The sequence below is a fragment of the Scophthalmus maximus genome, chromosome 17 (genome assembly GCF_022379125.1).
Source record: "Scophthalmus maximus strain ysfricsl-2021 chromosome 17, ASM2237912v1, whole genome shotgun sequence".
Classification (NCBI taxonomy): Eukaryota; Metazoa; Chordata; class Actinopteri; order Pleuronectiformes; family Scophthalmidae; genus Scophthalmus; species Scophthalmus maximus.
This window is the reverse complement of record NC_061531.1, coordinates 4,971,430-4,992,532: the sequence shown is the minus strand read 5'-3', so window position 1 is coordinate 4,992,532 and position 21,103 is coordinate 4,971,430. Positions and strand designations below refer to the sequence as shown.

The following is a 21,103-nucleotide window of genomic DNA, read 5'->3' as shown; positions in this document are numbered from 1 at the left end:
AGACTGGGAGAGAGACAGAGGGAGAGATGTCTGCAGTGGCATGAGCACAGCTGGTTCGCATCGATGGAGCTGACCACAGGTCCTTTGAGGTCCTTTGTGCAGATGAGTGTTTTAATTTTCGAAACAATTAACAGAAGTAGTTGATCTAATACAGGGGTTCAAACTGTACTTCTATCAGAATCAAATCTGGCATTGATCAGTCTCTTTTTAACTCCTGCTCAAAGCTGCTATTATATATGAAGTCATACATATTTTTCGTTGAAAAGCCTAATCACTGCTCATAAAAGTGTAAATCTGTGGATTGGCGTTTTCCTGGAGTCCCGGGGCAGGTCTGCACTTTGTTTTACACCACAGGTCGTTGTTGTGATTGGCTTAATATTTAAAGACTATTGGTGAGGTGGAGTCAAGTGGTGGTTAGGGGGGGGGGGGACAAGGCAGCATCTCTTTAAATATTCATATTCTTCCCTTTCACTTTGTCTCCTCTGCTGCTGGTGCTGCTGCCTGGAAGTTGTGTTGTTTTCCACCGAGCGGGACACCCAGAGGGAATGTGCGCGCGGTGCAGCTCCGGCGTATAAAACGCGGCGCGCTCGCAGACGCGGTGGCAGAGGACATGCTTGCGCAAACGTGACAGGCGGGAAGGCTGCTGCGCAACCGAGAGGAGAGTTCTTCTGCACTGAGTGTGTGTGTGTGTGTGTGTGTGTGTGTTGCATAATGAGGAAACGGTTCAGGTGAAGCCAACTGCTCAACTCTGGTGCAACGCAGCAGGACATCCAGAACGACCCTCACGTGTTCCATGGCTTCAGTCAACTGTCACAACCACGGCGGCCCCGATCATCTACATGGATGTCCTATTCCAAAGGTGGGTTGGATGCCCTCATTTCATTTTGGGGAGTAGCATTTCTTGGAGTAACATCCACATTTAAACGTTTGACAACCAAAAAAAAAAGGGGGAAAAAGGAAGACAAACAGCTGTCATATCGATGACAGGAGCGTGATAGTTAATAGGGGAAATGCTCCTTTAAAATGTGTGCGTTTACAGAGATGATGCCATGGCTGCCATTGTCACGCGTGTACAGTATCATCATGTACTATCCTCATTATATGTTTAGTGAGATGCTATGCTCTTACATGGAAGGTGTACACAGCAATACATTTTAATAAATATAAGTAACTGTAAGTAAAAAAAATTGCCATCAATATTTAAGATACAAAAAAGAACAATTGTATGGGTAAAGATTCAAATCAGGGCATGGTGAGAAGAAAAGGAAAACATTAAACACTGTTACAGTATATGATCAATTCTGAATGCAATTTAAAAGTCACCCTAGATATGAATTCATATTTTCTAGCAACTTTTATAAAATGTGCATGTTTTAAAGGTCTCTCCCCTGATGTTGATCACCAAGGTCTTCTAATAATGGAAGTTTAAATTTAGTGTGTGGGTCCCTATACGCCTCTACGACTCGTTGTGATCTTCCCGCTGCATGGATTTTAATTTTAATGGTTTAATGTGGTGACAGCATCTTGGTAACTGCATGTTTTTTTTTTGAAGGAATGTGTGCGGCAGTGTTCGCTGTCAACAGAAACTGCCAGAACTTGTTCAGACTCTCCCAAGATGCCTCGTGTCAAGAGAGAAAGAGAAAAAATGTGAGACCTCAGATAGTGCTCAGAGCTAATAATTTTCTCTGTAAAGATGAGCTGCGTTGTTCTGAGGAGACTTCCTCACCCTAAGAGACGACAACATTACAAAAACAAAATCATGTTCATATCATATGTTTAAAACCTGTTCAGGACTGTACAGAAATTATTCGGAGGAAGAGAGAGACAGCAAGAATAAGGGGGGGAGGGGGCGCGTATTTAAAGTTTTGGCTAAAAAGTTACCTTGTACATTAGTTATAATGTCACCGCACTATGAATCTTGGGTGATGTTAAAATATGACAGCCCTAATCCCTCAGTGGACACAGAGCTGCCAGTCATTCAGTGGAAAGTGTCTCTTTCTCAAAATGAAAAATAAAAATAAAGAGTGAAATATAAAATACAAACATACAGTCTGTTTTCCGTCTGTTTTTGCTGATCCGGTCTCCTTTCCCCCTCAGTATCTTCTCAGCCAGACGAACCACATCAGGCCCAGAGCCGGGTAGCGATGCTGGCGATGCAGCGCTACAACTCCTCGGGTATCATTGCCTCCTTCCCCCCCTCCAACCACACCGCCATGGTGCAGGAGCCTGAGGTGGAGGCCGTGGCGCGCAACGCCACCCTGCCCCCGAGCAACCCCACCGCCGCGGGCCTCACCATGACTCTGGGCATCCTGTTCAACGTGGTGGCCCTGATCATCCTCGCCAAGGCCTACAACCGCTTCCGTCGCCGGTCCAAGGCCACGTTCCTGCTCTTTGCCAGCTCCCTGGTGGCCACGGACCTGGCTGGACATGTCATCCCCGGGGCCCTCGTGCTGAGAATATACTCTGCGGGCTCTGGGTCCACGCCTGATGCTGCCTCCAGCTCCAGGGGCGACCCCGATGCCTCTTGTCTCTTCCTGGGAGGATGCATGGTGTTCTTCGGCCTGTGCCCACTTTTCCTGGGTTGTGCCATGGCTGCCGAGCGTTGCTTGGGCGTCACAAGGCCTCTGCTGCACGCACGTCTGGTGACCACGGCGCGGACGAAAATGGCACTGACCCTCATCTGGCTACTGGCTCTGTGCGTGGCCCTCCTGCCCTTCTTCAGCCTGGGTGCCTACACCTATCAGTACCCATGGACGTGGTGCTTCATCAGGGTGATGGAGGACACTAAAGCCACGGATCTGGCCTTCGTGATGCTGTTCTCTGGGCTGGCGTTGAGCTCTCTGGCCGCGGCCTTTGTGTGCAACACCATCAGCGGGATCACACTAGTGAGAGCCCGGTTAAAGAAGAGGTCGTGCTCCCAACGCCGCTCCGCCAGGTCTCATGACACGGAGATGGTGGTGCAGCTGGTTGGCATTATGGTCACATCCTGCATCTGCTGGAGCCCTCTGCTGGTGAGTTTGGTTTCAAGAACTTTTTTTTGTCCACATTAAAAAAGGCATATTTTAAGGTATTTGATTTGGGTCTTGTTTATAAAAAAAAATCATGGATCAGTGCCATATGGAGAAAAGGAAAATATTCCAAATGTCAGGCAATCACGAGGCTACTCTTAATATCATATGATCTATGATTTATGTTTAAAATGTAGATAAACTTGTCAATATACCATCATAAATAATATACTGTTATTAAGGACAGAATTAATGTATTCCATTTAAAGCGTATGAAATAAAAGTGTAATTCCTAAAACTCTATGTAAGGCACAGGAATGCAGTACTGTGCTCTCTTCAAACAAGACAAAGATTATTCATGTTCGTGCAGGTTTTATTGACTGAAATATTTGCTCACTCAAAACAGATGAAGCTAAAATATCTCCACCATCCTTCGACCGGCCAGTACTTTAGCGGTTTACTGCGTGTTAATAAGGGAACTTGGGTAAGGTTTTACAGATAAAATTTGATTACCATTGGACAAAATGCTAAGTAGCCCTTCATAAACTGTTTGTATCATTATTAACTGTTCCAATGTTGAATGGTAAAAACTAAAAGGGGCTTTGCATTACAGCAACATTGTCTGCCATGGTAATTGCCCAAAAGTATATCTAAGGTTGGAAAAGTCTTGTTATTCCGCGTTTCATTTTGTACATGTAGGTGAAATATTGAATCCGAGGATAACACAATTTTTTACTGATCATCAAATGGACATGTTTTATAGCACAACAGACAAGCAAAACTAGCTGTTAAAGTGTTGTGAATGTTTGTCAAATATTATTTTGAACACTCAGGAAATAAATAGCAATATGATTTGCTAAGTAACTAGGAAGCATTATAAATATGATGCCATCCGTGTCTATTATTGGATCATAACTGTTCTGACTCATAATCATGTTACACTACAGAGAGTGCCACAGACTCTTCAGGGTGTGAGCTGGAAAAAGACATAATGCTGTCAAGTTTTAGACCAACCAAAACACCCAGCCCAATATCAATATCTTATTTTTTATTATTTTGCTTTGTGTGTATTAGAAGGGTACATGATTAAACTAAAGCTGTTGCCTTTTTTTAAAGATCTTTGGAGTGATGTCAGCCACGCGCTCCTACAGTGGCTCCCTGAGCAGCGACCGAGACACGTACAGGGGGCTGATGGTGACGGGCGTCAGGATGGCAACCTGTAACCAGATCCTGGACCCTTGGGTCTACATCCTGCTACGCCGGGCCATCCTCAGGAAGATCTACCGCATCACCAAAAAGCAGGCCAGTTTCAAGGGAAGCACTTTTCGCTCCACCCGCTGGGATGTCAGCTCCTTTCAGAACTCGGAGAAAAACAGCGCTAATAAGATTTAAGGGCGGCAGAAAGGGAAAATGGCATCTCTCTCTCTCTCTCTCTCTGTTGAAGGGGATGCTCGGTCACTTGCCACCTGGATCAGGACTGAACCTGGCAGCTTCCAGTCTTAAAAAATCCCAGATGGAACAGAGATCGCTTTCTCTGCATGTGGGAATGAGGCCACCTTTGTTTGTACAGTATGTATAAAGTGGTTCAAAATTGGAAACGAGTCAGTGTTACGCTACCAAAGGGAAAAACGCCCCAACTTATTATAAACTGCTAATGATGTGTGTATCATAATGCAACATGGCTCGTATAGTGGACATGTTTGCACGGCAGCCTGCCCTCTATGAGAGCAGATGTAAATATAAACGTGGGAAGCAGTGCGATGAGTAAAGACTGTATCGCGTCTTACGGCAAACATCTCCTGTCAAACGTATTTGTCCGTAAATGTACTTTTTGTTTTCTTCAATGACACAATGTAGAAGTCAGTGACTAGATGCTCAATGACTGATTGCTCACACTAGAGAGCAAAAGAAAAGGCTGTGCTCTTACCTCAGCTTGAAGATGTGAAAAACGTGTGTGCGTGTGTGCGTCTGTGTGTGTGTGTGTGTGTGTGTGTGTGTACATGCGTGTGTGTCAAGTGTGAAGCTGTGATATGCGAGTGTGTGTGTATCTTTGTTGTGTGTTTTTGAATGCTGCCACAGTATTTCTCCTGAATGTCTGGGGACTGAAGTGAAACTAAAAAGCTAATTAAAAAAGGTGAATGTAAGATTACATAATAAATGTTTTGTGTTAATGTTTCATTCTCATTCTGGTTTATAGTTGATGGCGAACTGGTATTTGTCTCAGTAAGGTTGATGTTTATATTCAGCAGAGTATAGCTAAGGCTGAGTGAATGGTAAAGACATGTTTATAAAGTGGGGTTCAATTACATAGGAAGCAGTGAACAGGTAGCGTTTGTATTTAGATTCAATGTCCAACAGTTAAGAAACTACACTGATTTGCTTTCTTGCAGTGAGATATATAACAAGATAAGCCTCATATGACTGTACAGTAAATAAAAAGCAAGCACAAGCCAATAGCCTATAAAAGACTGGAAACAAGGGGAAACAGCTAACCTGTCTTTTTCCAAATGTAATAAAATTCTTCAAAAACCAATTAAAACATTTTTTATTCAATCCAAAACCCAACTATAAAAACATCAAGTTGAAAATTTACGAGGGATAATATCCCAGACTATTTGTGGGTTGGATATACAGTTGGTAGATCCCCTTCATAATAACACAGTATGTCATTATTACTTTCCTGTCTTTTACAGGTTAAACAAACAAGACACAGTGTAGCGTGTTAATGACTGAATGAGGTGCTGTTAGGTGGAGCAAGAAGGCAAAATACAGTATGTAATGGAATAAAACTGACGGAGTGCACGCTGACTCAGGAAGACGGAGACCATGGATGTCTTGAGCAGAAGTATTTATAACAAGGAGCCCTATATTGAGGAGATTGCTGGTTCGTCACACGGATCAACAAGTGGTCGGTGCATGGCGTCCCAAAAACCCACCAATCTCTGGTCTCCGTGGTGATCTGAATTTATCTCTCTCAGAATCACGCGTCGTCATCTCACAGACAGAATCTCCATTGTAACCCTCTGTCTCTTTCTGAGTATGTTCTATATGGGAGTGAGTCTCGCTAGATATCTTTCAACCATAACCCAAATTCTGCGACTATGACGCACCGAGACGGCCTTCTGCTAACCAGTGACTGTCCCGGGCCTGCCAAAGATAAGATGACCTTGCATAGGCGAACTAACAAACTCATCTTTGCACTCTCGCCAAGAGGAAAGGAGAGAAATTCTTCCACACAGAAAATATTTCCCAAATGGTTTCAACTGTTGCTTTTTAACATGGCCAGATCTGCGTGATTCTTACACCACCAGGAGCCGCTTTACTGCAGAGGATTCTGGAGCAAAATTAACATCTCAAATTGGACAACACCCAGATTTCTGGCCAGTTTCATACAGACAAAGAAAGAAGATTTTTCGAGATGGGCAACCACTACAGTGTTAGATACATTTATTATTTTAGACGTACTTCTCACACATCTGCTTAGATAGATTTGACCGTCATCTAATTAGGGATGGTGATAAATCTCACTGTTTAAAAATATGTATGACGGCATGTAGAAATTGAATAAAAAGGCAGTGCAGACAATTGTCCATGGAGACAAAAAGAATAATAATCATTTTGCAAGTAAATTCAAAAGAATAAACAAAAACAAAAGATGCAAGGGGGCCAGAAAGTATAATAATAATAATTATGTAACCTTCTCGGAACCAAGTGTCTATCTAACAGACAAAGTGGGAAATCGTCTATCTCTATCTCAACTACCCGTCTCTCTCTCATGGTCGCTGCTAGATATGATCTACACCACAGGTCATCTTAACCTAGCAGCATGTGCTCCCGGCCCCATGACTTCCAAGACCCCCGGGCAAGCTGTTAGTCGTTTACACGTATTTCGATAAGGCGACCTTGCTAAACATTCCCTCTTCACGGTCCCAGTGAGCAGGGAAGAAGAAAAAAAACCCGATCGTTACAACAGAGTAATGGTTGTGATTCATTTCTCTGAACAGACTTCACAGGAGAACATCTGGGACAGCTGTTGCGGGTAAGAACTAAGTCCAACGCCACCACCACATGCCACGCCCCCGACTCGAGACCCTAAGAAATCGTAGCCAATAGGAAAACAGTCACATGCAACTGCCATCCAATCAGCATCATCCTTTTCGGATCCTGGGGGTTTCCACAAAGGTTTCCATTTGCACTCCTCCCTGCAGCCGAGAACGGGAGGTACCGTGCGGCACCGTCCGAAACTACGACTGTGAGTATCAAACCTATATAGAATGCCAGTGCTCAACGTGCGCAGAGTTTGGTATTGGGTGGTTAGAATTAAACCAGGGACAATAAGAAAGCCTGACGTGTGTTCTCGCGGGGCTACCCGTGTGCTTCACGAGCCTGTTTGGCTTTGTTTGGCTAAGCTAACCCGCTACGTGCTAGCAGCTAGCCGTGGCTGGACATTCAATGGGGTCTCGGGTCTCCTCGACCATTTTGCCGTCGGACAGGCAACGTCCCAGTGTGTACATTTACAATCTTTATACTGCTGTTAGAAATAACACGTTGGTGTTGTTTTCGGTTGCGTACCGCGGCATGGCCCCGCTTTCAGCGATGGGTGACCAGTTGATTGTTGGGGGGTTGTTCGCTAGCTGCCGTCGCCTGTCAGGTTCTGCGCCGAATTAAAATGGCGTCTGTTTTTTTTTTTAAATTGCTGCGGGGGTCTGGGTCCCGGCACTGTTACGGTGCTTACTTTTAAAACCCCGCTCTCCCTCCTGACATAAAAGGTGTTGGTGTAGGCCTAACAGGTGAACCATTAGCATGTGGGGGTCTTTTTGGCGGCGACACAAACCTGTTGGTGTGGTCCCACGCTTCAGTCACTTGTTGACTGCACAACATCTAACTCCGGGGTGATGCACACGCTCGTTCGAGGTTCCCCTCATTTGCCACTGGGCTGCGACGGGACGATCGTTCAAAGGCGATGGGACCGTGTCGCCTATTTGGAGATGGATCTGGTTCCCAGCGTCGCTGCACTGCCCTCGTCTCTTTCACTGCGCTCGGTTAAAACAACATGTTCACATCGTGCCCCCCGTTGTCCGCCTGCAAAATGAGCGTCTTTGTGTCGTGCACATGAATTGGTCATGTGCTCAAAGCCTGAGTCACCACCACGAATCCCATCTCTGCCTGTGACAGTAGGGCTGCAGTTAGTCCCGGAGGCGATGTGGTGCTGTGCCAACAACCTTCTTCTGTCGCTGCAGCTGGTGGCAGCTTTATTTTCACATATGACAGAACATCAGCCTGCGGTGACTGAGCAGGAAGGCTTTCACCCTGTTCAGTGCCAAGTGTCAGAGAAACACCTAGTTAACAAATCCTATGTCTACTGTCTTTCTTTGTGCAGCTCCCGCAGTTTTCAAGTTTAACCCGATTTCGACCTTGATCTTACTTTGAACTATTCTTGTATTTACTTCCGACACATTGTAATGCCGGAGGAGACGGAGGAGACGGGCCTTCATTGTGTCCATCATCGTGCGTTCACTCGGCCGTGATATTCACATCAATGCCGATCGGAGGTGAAGCCGACTATTACCTGGCTCTATTGCAGAGTCATTTGACCCGGGTCTGAATGCCGATTTAATGTTTTCAAACTGCAGAAAACACTGGGTGTAAGCGGGGTTAAACAGAATTTTTGGCCAGCGTGAAAGGGACTAAATTTAGCCTATTCCATATATGGTTTGACTAGTTTCCCCAGACATATATCCATCACCCATGAGGTATAACTTTCTCCTAGCATAGCGATATTTGTCCCGTGACCTTGACCTGTTCACCAAGCAAAGGCATCCCATCAATGTCGCATGTGAACCTAACATGTCCAAACTTGGAACATGCTATACATAGTCAATTTAAATCTTAATAACATTTCTGATTTCCCCCCCATAGAGACGGACTGCAACATTGTCAACTGCTGCAAAGAAGACCAATTCCAACACCACCGTTCATTGAACAAAGCAGCAATGGTAATTATTTCAATTAATTTTAAACTTTATTTGAAGTGACGTTCTCTATTGTGTTTATCTGTCCGACGACGGGCAGGTTGCCAGAGCACTCTGGCCCTTTTCTGTGAAATATCACTGGGAACAGGACAAATAACTGTGTCACATATAATTGAAGGCACAGACCCGGTGCCAGCGTTTTGTCCTTCCAGTCTGTCTGGGGCTTTAGGGGCACATGCTGCTTCCACTTCAACATCACAGCTCTCCTCTAAATTGGCTTTGGCTGCGCGTGCATACGTTTGCCTTGTGTAATCACTAGTGTTAGAAGATTGGCAGAGGCAAGAGGCCTTGTTACTCAGCACTGTTAATTAATCAAAGACAAACGAGTGACAGAGAAGGTAGGCCTTTGAGTTTAATACAGTAGAACCTTTTAATCTTCATAGACGCATCATGAAGAAGGATTAACGAAGTCAGACGAATTGCTGTTCTGAATAAAACCTGGAACATTTTCAAATCTACTGAATGTACTGAAGTTTAAATAGCATCTTTTATTTCGTCCAGTTGTCCAGATGACTTGGTAATCCTGCTTTGTAAGACACACCTCTGTTGTATTTTTAGAAAGGATCTTAGGGTTTGTTCTGTAATACTGCCCGGCCAACGAGAACCCTGTCAGGCCATTATCATTTTTTATAGCAAGTGAAAAACAACACAATTAAAATGAATACAAACACATCAGAAAGTTTTTTACCGTCCTTTCAGGCAGGCAGACCAACACCTGTAATTGTGTGTGCATTGTTCTCTCTTTCATGCTCTTATGTACCTGTCACCTGGACTCTGTTTTACATGAGCGCACACCCTGTGTTTGTGTTTGTGAGAGCCCAACGTTTTTCTGCTCTGTGCACCTCGAGATTTAAATTTGTTTTGTTTGTGAGTACCACTGGGCCCTGAAAATAAATCTATTGGAAACTTACTGTTGTTAAATTCTCCCAGGATAACTCACTCTACATTGATGTTAATTTGTGGTATGAGTTGATGTAAAATCAGTCACTGATAACGGTGCCACAGCAGGAACGACATTCCCATTTCTCCCGTATTCACGATCTTGCCTCTTTTTGCCACCAGCCTCCCCCAATGCGCCACCGCTCCATGCGCGTCTTCATGAATGATGACCGCCACGTCATGGCAAAACACTCTGCTATCTACCCGACTCAGGAAGAACTGGAAAGCGTACAGAACATGGTGTCTTACACAGAGCGGGCCCTCAAGGCCGTCTCTGACTGGTTGGATAAACAAGAGAAGGGAGTTTCGAAGTCCGACTCTGATGGCACAGACACCGATAAGGAAAGGTGAGGAGATGTCATTTCTCATGTTCGGTTAGTGAATAAAGGGTCTGTTAGAAAGACATTGATGAATCCTTTCTCTTACCGTGTCTGACTCTTTTTGTTCTTTTCCACTGTACCTGTTGTTTACTCTTGGAAGTGAGCACAGAGATCAGGCCACTCGCTCTCTGCGTGGTGTCATGAGGGTGGGCCTGGTTGCCAAGGGGCTGCTCCTGAAGGGGGACCTGGACCTGGAGCTGGTGCTCCTCTGTAAGGACAAGCCCACCATCAGTCTGCTGAAGAAAGTGTCTGAAAACCTTGTTGCACAGCTCAAGGTGAGAGCATAGCTAAGCTAGTTCAGTGTAATATGATACGATGAGATTTTCCTTTGAGCCCAAAATGTGCTGGATTTTTATGGCTGATACCAAAGAGTATGAACAATATATTGTCCAATATCCTATTTTTTCCACATGATCACTAGTCTGACTCATCAGATGCAAACAGTGGGTATAAACCTGCTATTGTTGCCCATGTCAGGTGGCACCAACCCCCACCACTGCTTGCTGACCTTTTACTGTTTTCAAAATCCCCTTTGCTACAGGAAACAAACAACAACCTACATGCTGAAATTGGCAAGTTTTGATGAATTTGTATTGTACAGTCACCATATGTCTAGTTCTGGCTATGTGTTGACTACACGACCACATAACATAACTCAAAATGAACCATTAAAGAGCTGTAACACTGATCTGTCCCTAACAAAACAGAGCTCCTCTGAGATGGGACAAGATATAGCCGCATCTCTCCCAGGAAAGACAAAGATTAAGAACACAGGAGACCATACAACTACAACTAAAGTTGTCTATAAAAGATAACACACACAAAAGTTAAAAACAAACAAACCCCATTATAGCTTTCAAAAGATGATCACATCACAGCTGATCCCTGGCTGCATGTTTTGACATGAGAAAAGAATCTGCTGTTTTAGTTCTGTACTCAACATTGTGAGGGAGATATTTCTATTTCTCCTGCCATGACAATGGTTGCTTACTGATAGTTCGACTGCGTGTGTCTGGACCCAATGACAAGTGAATGCATCAGTCTGACCCTCAACACACTTCTTTGCTCTTTCACAGCTGATCATAGAAGACAAATACGTTGTGACCCAGAACATCCATGAGGCGAGTATCGTCATCAAGAACACCAAGGAGCCCCCTCTCACCCTCACCATTAACTTGACTTCCCCTTTGGTTCGTGAGGATGTCGAGAGGGCTGCCGCCGGAGGTAAGCTCCTACCCAGGGACCTTTGTGTTGTTGGGTTTTTCTTTTTAGTGGCGCCTTGCCTCCAGTAGGGAGGCCAGGGAGTCAACCAGACTAGACAGATATTGTTTATTGGGCCTTCAATGGAGCTAGGGGACCAGACATGCACCGTCACATAATGAAACTTTGCTATGCTTATAGCTCTCTAGCCACTCTCGTAGTTCCATGTGATGTAATAGTACATTTTTGATGGCCCAATATACAGTACAGGGCAGGAAATTTACTGACTGCTGAAGACATGGCTCGTCTTCCCCCTGATGATCAGGGTCACCAATGAAATGAAGGCTTACTGAGAATTTAAACAAATACAAAAAACAAACAAAAGCGAGACCACTTTGTTTGCATGTGTTTTATCATTGATGGTGAACGGTTTGCATTGCAGCAAAAATGAGTAGCAACACGTATGGTGAAACTGTCCTTGGTTGCGAGACCCAGCAGTGGCCTATTGAATGTCTCTGATGTTCCTTAGCAGGGGAGGCTCAGGCTTACAGATAACGACAAGGGACACTCGATTCTGCATTTACAACCAGCCGCTCTCAAAACTGGGACCAGTTTGTTGGGTAGTTATAGACATAAAAGACATAAAAGTACTGGTCATAGTATGATTTCCAGTGGCTGATATTGTGTGAGAGATCTCAGCAGTAGCGAGGATCTCAGGTGTCGACCCATGACCTTATCTGTAGCCCTGTAGCTAACAGTGATGCCCAGTTTGGGTCTTTTTTTTCCTTTTAAGCCATCAGTTTTGCTGCAGTGTGGACTTGTTTTGATACCCACTTTTTGTGCATCTGATAACTTCTGCCTGTGGTTCCAATTCTGATTCTCTCTGTCAAGCCTTCTAGTTTGTCAATTTTTAGGGACGCTGGACCTTTGACCAACTGGCCGCTCTCTGTCTCGGAAGGGGCAAAGTGCAGTGTACCCAGTATACAGGGGCAAAGGGGAGGGGCTCTACCTCCTTTTAGCGCCAGAAAAGAAAAGCACACCCTTTTTTTAAAGCACTGAAGCGTCCATTTCAGTTGAAGTAACCATGGAGACAACCTCCCATTTGATACAATAATTATTTTTTTATGCATTATTTTAGGGATTTTGTTAAAGATTTTTATTTTTACTAAGTAAAATTATAACCCACATTCACGATACTGTGGATCTAGTGGGCTTAAGATTAAAACCTGTGTGCCGGGCCGTGCAAGACCATATTAACTGGGAGGTTGAGAGCGTTTGACGGTTCTCCAGTGGAGGCGTCCCCCTCCCCTCTCCCCTCCTGCCTGTGGTTTGGAAAGGCTGCCTGTGTTCCCCCTGGCCGGCTGACAGAACTCCCCTTGGTCAAACTGTACCTTGTCTTCTTATTCCACCTGCCAATAGAATCGCTTTCAGTCAACGATCCCCCGGATGTTCTGGACAGGCAGAAATGCCTAACTGCCTTGGCGTCTCTCCGCCACGCTAAGTGGTTCCAGGTTTGGATCTTGTCTTTATTTGTCTCTAAAACAGAAGTAGTTTTGAGTTTGGTTCTATGCTGTACGTTCCTTTTTGTCATTTATTTGGGCGTTCCATGTGTTGTTTTTTTCCTTCTTTTTTTGTACTCCTCTTGAAGTGTTCTTCCTGTAGTAATACTCGATGATCTGGATGTTTTGTTTCTTAGGAAACCTTTGTCATTACATTGTGGTAGAGTCGCTTTTATCACTTAACAGGTTCTACTCAGCAGTGTCATTTTAAAAAGACGCTCATTGCTGCTTTTTAGTCGCCGAGTTCATTAGCCTCCCTCAGAGCTGCTTAACCCAATCAGCAAACAAAAAATCCGGGACTAATCCACCAGGTGTCCAGGTGCAATATTTCTATACTCTTAGCCTTGGTGAGAGTGGGTTGTTGTTGTTTTCACATTTTATGCAAGTTGTTCAGAGCACCTTTTGCTTCTGCATTCTTGAAGTTTTTTTTGGTAGTGATCCATGTTGCTAATAACTCATAGTATCGTGGCCTGTCATCTTCATCTTTCGCACTATAACAATCTTATGTTACATCTTTGCAGCTTGTTTTTGTAGAGTAACTTGCCTCAACTTTTCTTGCTCTCTGGCTGTTTTTATTACTGTGTGCCACCAAATCAACAGGAATATTGCACCTTGTTTTTTAAAATTTCTTTTAAAAACCACTGACCTAACCATTACCCCTTTCAGTGACGCCACTCATCAGCGCGTCCTCTCTTGAGTAGTTCGCTTGGTTCTCACATTAAAGTTGGTCTTAAGTTTGAGTTGACTTAAATAACTCCTTTCCTCTTAATTTTAAGTGATACATGTGTTTCTATTAATCCACACAAACAAATGTTTCATGTCTGATAACTACACCATCAACCATCTTGGCTATTGATTTACAGCTATAAATATGAATGGTCATAAAGAAGGGTCACCCAAAAAGAGTGATCAAGCATTTTTGTGTCTCTCAACATTTCCATAATGACAAAGCTAAGCTGTTTTAGTCTGTGTGGCTTCATTTTTATTTATTCCCATTTACTCGGATGTTTATCTTGCATTTTGCCCCACATGGTCTTCCTCTTTGACTCAGACTTCTTGTCCACCCCGTGCCCTTCCCCCCCCCCCCTCTCCCTGCTTGTTGTGTTCCCAGGCCAGAGCTAATGGACTGCGCTCCTGCGTCATTGTCATCCGGATCCTAAGAGACCTGTGCGCCCGTGTCCCCACATGGGCTCCGCTTCGTGGTTGGGTGAGTCTAAGGTTCCTCTGTGCAGCATCAACAAACAAAACGTATTTTTGATCTCTGCCAATTGTGCATTCTGAGAACAGATATATATGTAGGGGAAGTTTTTTTATACTGATCAAATCCTTCCTTATTGGCTTTCACATATCTCATCCCCTTTTTCCGCCATTGTGGTTGTTGAATTACAGGGATACTATCTAACGCTGTGACCTAGAATCTCTCCTGTTAGTAGCCAAGCTTAAAAATAGCTTCCCTGAACAAAGTCTCCCTCTCTCCCCCGTTGCGTAGCCTCTTGAGCTGATCTGTGAGAAAGCCATTGGTACAGGGAACCGGCCCATGGGGGCAGGAGAAGCTCTGCGGAGAGTCTTAGAGTGTCTGGCTTCGGGAATCCTCATGGCAGGTATGTATCTTGAGTCTGTCCTCCAAAGTATATTTCATTTTGTATTAATTGCACTATTAAAGCTAATCCAAATCTGTGATTTCTTCATGTTGCAGATGGTGCTGGAATCTGCGACCCATGCGAGAAGGATTCCACAGATGCTATTGGTCACTTGGACCAGCAGCAGCGAGAAGACATCACAGCAAGCGCACAAGTGAGTTGTGTGTGTGTGTGTGTGTGTGTGTGTGTGTGTGTGTGTGTGTGTGTGTGTGTGTGTGTGTGTGTGTGTGTGTGTGTGTGTGTGTGTGTGTGTGTGTGTGTGTGTGTGTGTGTGTGTGTGTGTGTGTGTGTGTGTGTGTGTGTACGGTACTGTGTGAGTAAATGTGAAATTCACGCCGTCTGTTCTATCCAGCATGCCTTAAGGCTGTCAGCTTTTGGACAGCTTCACAAAGTGCTGGGAATGGATCCCCTTCCCTCCAAGATGCCCAAGAAGCCTCGTAGTGAGACTCCTATTGATTACACAGGTAAACACAGATGACTTATTTAAAAAGACCTCAACAGTCTGATGAGTGTGTTGATTTAGTTTTGATATTTATGGTGTAGGTAAAAATTGTGTGTTTCTTGCGTAATTTATTTGCATGTGTGTTTCAGTGCAAATCCCACCCAGCACGGCGTATGCTCCACCAATGAAAAGGCCCATTGAGGAAGAGGAGGGAACTGACGACAAGAGTCCCAATAAGAAGAAGAAAAAACTACAGAAGAAATGTAAGTACACCTTTGGCTCTTGTGTTTGTCAAAACTTACTCAAAATAATCACAATTATCAATCATTACCTCATCGAGATGAACCTTAATCTGGCCTATCAACGGATTAAAATAATACAAAATAATGATTACATGCAGCCCTTCATAAATGTAATGTACTTCGTGCCATGCCGGTGTTATGGGTGGTGTAATGCCCTGATTCTGTCCTCTCTATCAGCTCCAGAGGACAAGGCTGAGCCTCCCCAGGCCATGAACGCTCTGATGAGGCTCAATCAGCTGAAGCCAGGTCTCCAGTACAAGCTCATATCGCAGACTGGCCCAGTTCACGTCCCCGTCTTCACCATGTCTGTAGAAGTGGACGGAACGAACTTTGAGGCCTCTGGTCCATCCAAACGCACTGCCAAGCTGCACGTAGCTGTAAAGGTGAGCACAGCAGAAGATTTTCAGGAAGATTTTGCCTCAGAGCCCCCTTTTTTTTTTTTGTACATTTCATTGTCATTGAACAGCAGTGAATCTTTGTGGACAATTTCAGGTCCTGCAGCACATGGGTCTGCCTACGGGTGTGGAACTAAAGACTGCGGATCAGATAAAAGCAGAGGAGGCGGAAATAACTGTGAAAGTGGAAGACGTGAAACCAGTAATAACGCCCACTGAAACGCCCACGGCTGCTGCAGCAGCCACTGCAGATACCGCTGATGCTGCCGAGGTATAACGCTACTCTCTTTGTGTTAGCAGGCGGCGGTTGGGGTTTCTCCCCACAAATCCCAAATTCGGTTATTTTACCATCTCCCCTTTCCCTCTCAGACTGCTCGCCAACAGGGACCAATCCTGACGAAACACGGCAAGAACCCCGTAATGGAACTGAACGAGAAGCGCCGCGGACTCAAGTACGAGCTCATCTCGGAGACTGGCGGCAGCCACGACAAACGCTTTGTCATGGAGGTGGAAATTGACGGTCAGAAGTTCCAGGGCACGGGGTCCAACAAGAAGGTGGCCAAGGCTTACGCTGCCCTGGCTGCGTTGGAGCGGCTCTTCCCTGAAGGCTCTATGGCCGAGGCTGCTAAAAAGAAAAAGGGACCCCCCATGGTAAGCATCCAGCCAAACAGAATCTAATTATTTTTTTTATGTTCAGTACATTTAACCTTGGTTTGTGTTTTTGACTTGTGTACTTGTTTCATCAAAAATATAGTGTACTAGCAATGTGAGTACTGTAATTTGATTGGTCCTGTGTGTGGAAACGTAGAAATAGTTTGGAATATTTCAAGTCGAGGGGTCAATGTGGTCCACAGCTGCGTTTTGACATTAGTGATATCAGCATCCATCAACTGATGTGACTCAACACATCAGTTTCTCTGTTGTGATTCAAGTCCCACATTAACATGCTGAGTTTAAAAAGAAATGTTTAGTTCTATCGTTAACAGCTTGTCTCTCTACTATGCTGACCCTGACGTCAGACGACCACTGCTGTGGAAAATGTCTGTCTAGAAACGTAAACAATATACATTGTTTCCACAATAAAGGTTTTATTACACAGTAAGTGGCGCAGGTTTAATTTTCAATTTGACCTTTGATAATAATCTTAATGGAGGAGACTTGGAGTTGCTGAGAAAGGCACATAAAAAAGCTATAGTTGCAGCCATGTTCCAGGGCGAAAACATGTTAAATAAACCTAATCACCATGACAAAGGTCACAATGGGACTTGTACACACCATAGATATGTATTTGTATGTACTCTGCATCAGTTACCTCATTCTCAGCAGTAGACGCACCTCAATAAAACGTGTCTTTCCTCTTCAGCACACGCCAGGTTTTGGTATGGTGGGAGCTGGAGTCGGAGACGTGGCCCTGCCCAGAGGAAGAGGGAGAGGGGGACGAGGCCGTGGAAGGGGCAGGGGCTTCAACAACGGAGGAGGCTACAGCCAAGGAGGTAAAAGCCCACTTTTGCCGACACAGACATGTTGTTTGTGCCGGTAGAGATGATTAACACGACCGATGGTGTTGAATCAGCGTATTAATTTAGTGTTGTCCTTTTCAGGTTGCTTTGGAACATATGGTTATGGGAACAACGCTAACTCCGGATACAGTGAGTATTCATTTTATCTTTAATAACCCTGGTGTGACTTGATACCTGCTCTTTGGCCTTGTGAGAAATTATCACTTCTCACCTGTTTTAACACCGTGAACAGAGAATGTAACGTAATGTGGAAAACAGTTTCTAGCCAAAGGAAAAATAAATAAAAGGCCTTTTTTAATATGGTAGTAATATACAATTTTTTTTTTACATTTCTCTGCTTTAAGCCACAGGATTGAATCTGTTTTTTGACAAAGCCCTCTTATGAGAACCTCTTCCCGTCCTTCTGGCAGCCTGTTCTGAGGACTGACCTACCCGAGTGTGACAGGAGCAGAGAAATCTAAAAACAAAAAACCCCAATAACTCAGTTTAAACGTAATCTGACTAAATTAGTCTTTCAACTGCCACGTTTATGGCAGGAAAAAAATACACCAATCTAATTTTGATATTTTTTTTCCCCTTCTCTGCCCTGTCTCACTCTTTAGGTGACTTTGTCTCAGACTGCTATGGCTACCACGAGTTTGCGACATAGATCTTCCCCAGTCTTATAAAACAAAAAAAACTGTCGTTGTAGAGAGGATAAAAATGGACAAAACACACAATAATGTTGAAGCAGCAATCATGAACTCCCTTCACCACCAAGTCCGCAAAACCCAGGGGATTAAAGTGACAACCACCTCTCTCCGCCCCGTCTCGCCGATTCCACTTGTCGTTGTTCTGAAACCTCCGGGAGACGATCTTGCCACTGCATGCATGTAGCCACAAATCACCTCTGGATGTGGACGCACCCGAACACCTGGATCTCCCCTCGGCCGCAGGGCTGATGAAGTATTTTTGATTGTCTCCACGTGTGTCAGACCTGGGACGGGGATCTGTGTCTGGATCACGGTCAAGTGAAAGCCCGTGGGAGCTGGACAACGCGTTGCCCCTCTGGATGTCTGTCAGGATGGCGGCCGCCTGCTCTCAACCCCTCGTCCTCCACACTCTATGACTTTGACGAAGAAACTGAGAAAATCTTAATTGTTTTTGTCATTGCGATGCCTTTGTCACTTCCATTCATTCAGTGGATTTTTTAATTTTCAGTCTTGCTTTTTAAAAAAAAAAAAAAAAAAGGCCACAGTTGGTAATATGAACTTTGATGTCTCCTTGTTTTCTCAGCAACACTGTTTAGTCATAGCTACACTGAACGCATGATGCTCTTACTTTGGCAGTATGTGGTTGCCGCTGTGTCGCAGCATTGGACACTGATGAACTGTTGGCACTAGGTCAAGATTGACTGAAATGGAAAATCTGATGTATGTTTGGGATGGGAGACTTCTTGGTCAAGCTTTTTTATGTTTTTTGGTTGTTTGTTTTTTTAAATAAATGTCACCATTCACGCCTGTCTTACTTCGGGGTCTGATTTAATTAAATCTGCAAAAGTGAAAGACAAGAATGTGCCACTATAAAAGCTGCAGTTGATGAAACATGTTACATGTTCTTATGTTTGAAAACTGTGCCATGCTGTTATTTCCCAGATTACTACAACAATGGAGGCACAAATGGAGGAACTGGGGCATCGAGCAGCTCGCCGGGTGGCCCTCCCGCCAGCGCCTCGCCAGCAGCCGCACAGGGTTCTTATGGGTCGTACTACCAGAATGACGGGAGCTACACTGCCACTCCCGCTGCCAAAGCCCCAAAAAAGAAGCCCCCCATGCACAAGGGAGGGAAGTCGCCCTTCCCAGGTCCTCCTGGGACAAACAGTGGATCTGCAGGGGGCTACCAGTCCAGCAGCCCCCCAGGGCAGACCACTTACAACCAGTATGCTCAGGGTTACGGCCAGGGAAAGAAGAGTTTCAACCAGAACCAGGGGGCAACAGGTGGATACATGTACAGCACTGCCTACCCGAGCCAGGTGACCGGGGGCGCCGGAGGTAGCCAAGACTACAGTTATGAAGGTGAGTTAGGGAATTTTTCTTTAAGGGAGTTTCTAGATATTAACTAAAAATAAAGAAGGTTGTGAGAATATTAAAGATTTTTCATGGTTATTACAAGGTTTTTGTCAATAAAAAAAAAGTGTTTTGTCATTACAACATATCACTTGTTATATCATGAAAACTCTTAATTATACATATATTTATCTTACTTTATATATAAGCTGTGAACTGGATATGCCTTTAAGTGCACATTATTTCTAACATCAGGTCATCTGGTCATTTTTTTGTCATAGTGGAATCAATATGCCTATACCAACCAATGTTAAATGACCTCACTCTCTCCTTGTAGGTTTCAACAACCAGTCCAGTTACAACTCACAGGCAGGAGGAGGGGGCGGTAACAACAACAACAACAACCAGGGCTTTGGCAACAACCACTCTCAGTACCACAGCCCAGCGGGTTACGGCAGAGGAGACGGCAGCATGAATTACCAGTACAGATAGACTGTATCACTCCAAGCTTCAGTGTCTGAAGTCCTCTCCAAAGAAAGTGATTGAAAGCTTGCCTGTGCTCTCTGCCTTCTCCATGTTCGCTTCTCCTGTGCTACACGTGGGGACAAACTGAGACGTCAGACCCGAGTTGTGGCTGAATTTAATGGTCTGTTTCGGTGGTCTGGTCAGTGCGTTGTCTTGTGTTTTTAGGTTGTTACTATAACTTTATTTAATTTTTTAATCTGCTACCAGTCCTCATCCTCATCTCTCATTCCCAAGGCTGATGTTAGAAGTTACTCACTCACTAGCTCTGGCTTGGTTTCCTTTCTTCTCAACAGTTGTGTGGAAAACATTTTTTTTTTCTCATTTATTCTCAATTAGTAAAATCTTGTAGTTTGTAACTACAAAGGTTATTGTACTTTTTGTAACAAATCACAGACTCAATGTTTGGGCTTTTCTTCAATGCGTGTAATTTTGGCAGGTTTTTGTTTTTGTTTTTCCCTAACGTGATGTAGTTATTTTAATAAATGTTTTTTGGAGATTACTGGAAAATATACATTTAAATTCTGATGTAAAATCCACATTTCTGTCCAATGTAGCTTTTTGATTGGGTGGGATTTGTTCTTGTTAATGTATAATGGTGTGTATTAATAAATGATTTTTATTTTGAATAGAGGTCTTAAGGGTTTCAAGGATTTGTTCCACTGATATCATGAAGTGACACCAAGTGGTTAGTTAATGATCATTAATGAGAAATTGTGCCCCATTAGACGGGTCACTGAAAATACAATATATGGCCACAATAAATATATTTTATGAAGGAAAAGAAAAGGCTCTTCTTGATAATAAAAAAGGGTAATTACCTTTCATACAAGAGTCAAAAAAATGCTTAAATAAATTCAGGAATAAAAATAAATGTATCAATTGATACAAATAAAATGTCATTTGAAGTCCCAACATTTGAATTCATAGAGAATGCCGTTCTGTATGCCATGAAAAATAATTCAAGACAATTTTAATGATCTTGAATGTGAAAAATACTTATATAAAAGCGACGATTTGTTTCGTTTTTTGTTAGTATTTTGCAGTTTACAGTCACGTAACCACAGCCCAGTCCAGTAGATGGCGGTAACACAACTATCTTTTGAATGACAACCACCT

General features: G+C 44.0%; 2 protein-coding genes across 5 annotated transcripts; both read left to right on the top strand.

Annotated features, from left to right (window-relative positions):
* Positions 1-460: 460 nt before the first annotated feature.
* Positions 461-5,186, top strand: LOC118289260 (prostaglandin E2 receptor EP1 subtype-like). Of its 2 annotated transcripts, XM_035616114.2 has the most exons (4): positions 461-859; positions 1,553-1,647; positions 2,098-3,011; positions 4,125-5,186. In XM_035616114.2, the coding sequence occupies exons 1-4, from the start codon at positions 840-842 to the stop codon at positions 4,398-4,400; spliced, it is 1,305 nt and encodes a 434-aa protein (XP_035472007.1). In that variant the 5' UTR covers positions 461-839; the 3' UTR covers positions 4,401-5,186. The 2 variants fall into 2 exon arrangements, with proteins under 2 accessions (XP_035472007.1, XP_035472008.1); XM_035616115.2 differs by lacking the exon at positions 1,553-1,647 and having other exon boundaries at positions 465-859.
* A 1,923-nt stretch (positions 5,187-7,109) lies between these two features.
* Positions 7,110-20,613, top strand: ilf3b (interleukin enhancer binding factor 3b). Of its 3 annotated transcripts, XM_035616102.2 has the most exons (18): positions 7,110-7,260; positions 8,928-9,004; positions 10,103-10,326; positions 10,460-10,634; positions 11,436-11,583; positions 12,979-13,070; positions 14,230-14,325; positions 14,608-14,719; positions 14,815-14,912; positions 15,111-15,222; positions 15,350-15,463; positions 15,680-15,885; positions 15,995-16,168; positions 16,267-16,548; positions 17,261-17,390; positions 17,499-17,546; positions 19,052-19,471; positions 19,800-20,613. In XM_035616102.2, exons 2-18 carry the CDS (start codon positions 9,002-9,004, stop codon positions 19,952-19,954), a joined length of 2,589 nt encoding a protein of 862 aa, XP_035471995.2. In that variant the 5' UTR covers positions 7,110-7,260; positions 8,928-9,001; the 3' UTR covers positions 19,955-20,613. The 3 variants fall into 3 exon arrangements, with proteins under 3 accessions (XP_035471995.2, XP_035471996.2, XP_035471997.2); XM_035616103.2 differs by lacking the exons at positions 19,052-19,471; positions 19,800-20,613 and adding an exon at positions 18,020-18,912 and having other exon boundaries at positions 7,111-7,260; XM_035616104.2 differs by lacking the exons at positions 7,110-7,260; positions 8,928-9,004; positions 10,103-10,326; positions 10,460-10,634; positions 12,979-13,070.
* The last annotated feature ends 490 nt before the right edge of the window (positions 20,614-21,103 follow it).

Bases quoted from the DNA above. Each gene is read 5' to 3' on its own strand.
- LOC118289260 (XM_035616114.2), top strand. From the start codon at position 840: ATGGATGTCCTATTCCAAAG. The intron at 860-1,552 runs GTGGGTTGGATG...TTTTTTTTGAAG, and splicing joins ATGGATGTCCTATTCCAAAG to GAATGTGTGCGGCAGTGTTC. The intron at 1,648-2,097 runs GTGAGACCTCAG...TTTCCCCCTCAG, and splicing joins AAGAGAGAAAGAGAAAAAAT to TATCTTCTCAGCCAGACGAA.
- ilf3b (XM_035616102.2), top strand. The intron at 15,886-15,994 runs GTGAGCACAGCA...GGACAATTTCAG, and splicing joins AGCTGCACGTAGCTGTAAAG to GTCCTGCAGCACATGGGTCT. The intron at 16,169-16,266 runs GTATAACGCTAC...TTTCCCTCTCAG, and splicing joins ATACCGCTGATGCTGCCGAG to ACTGCTCGCCAACAGGGACC.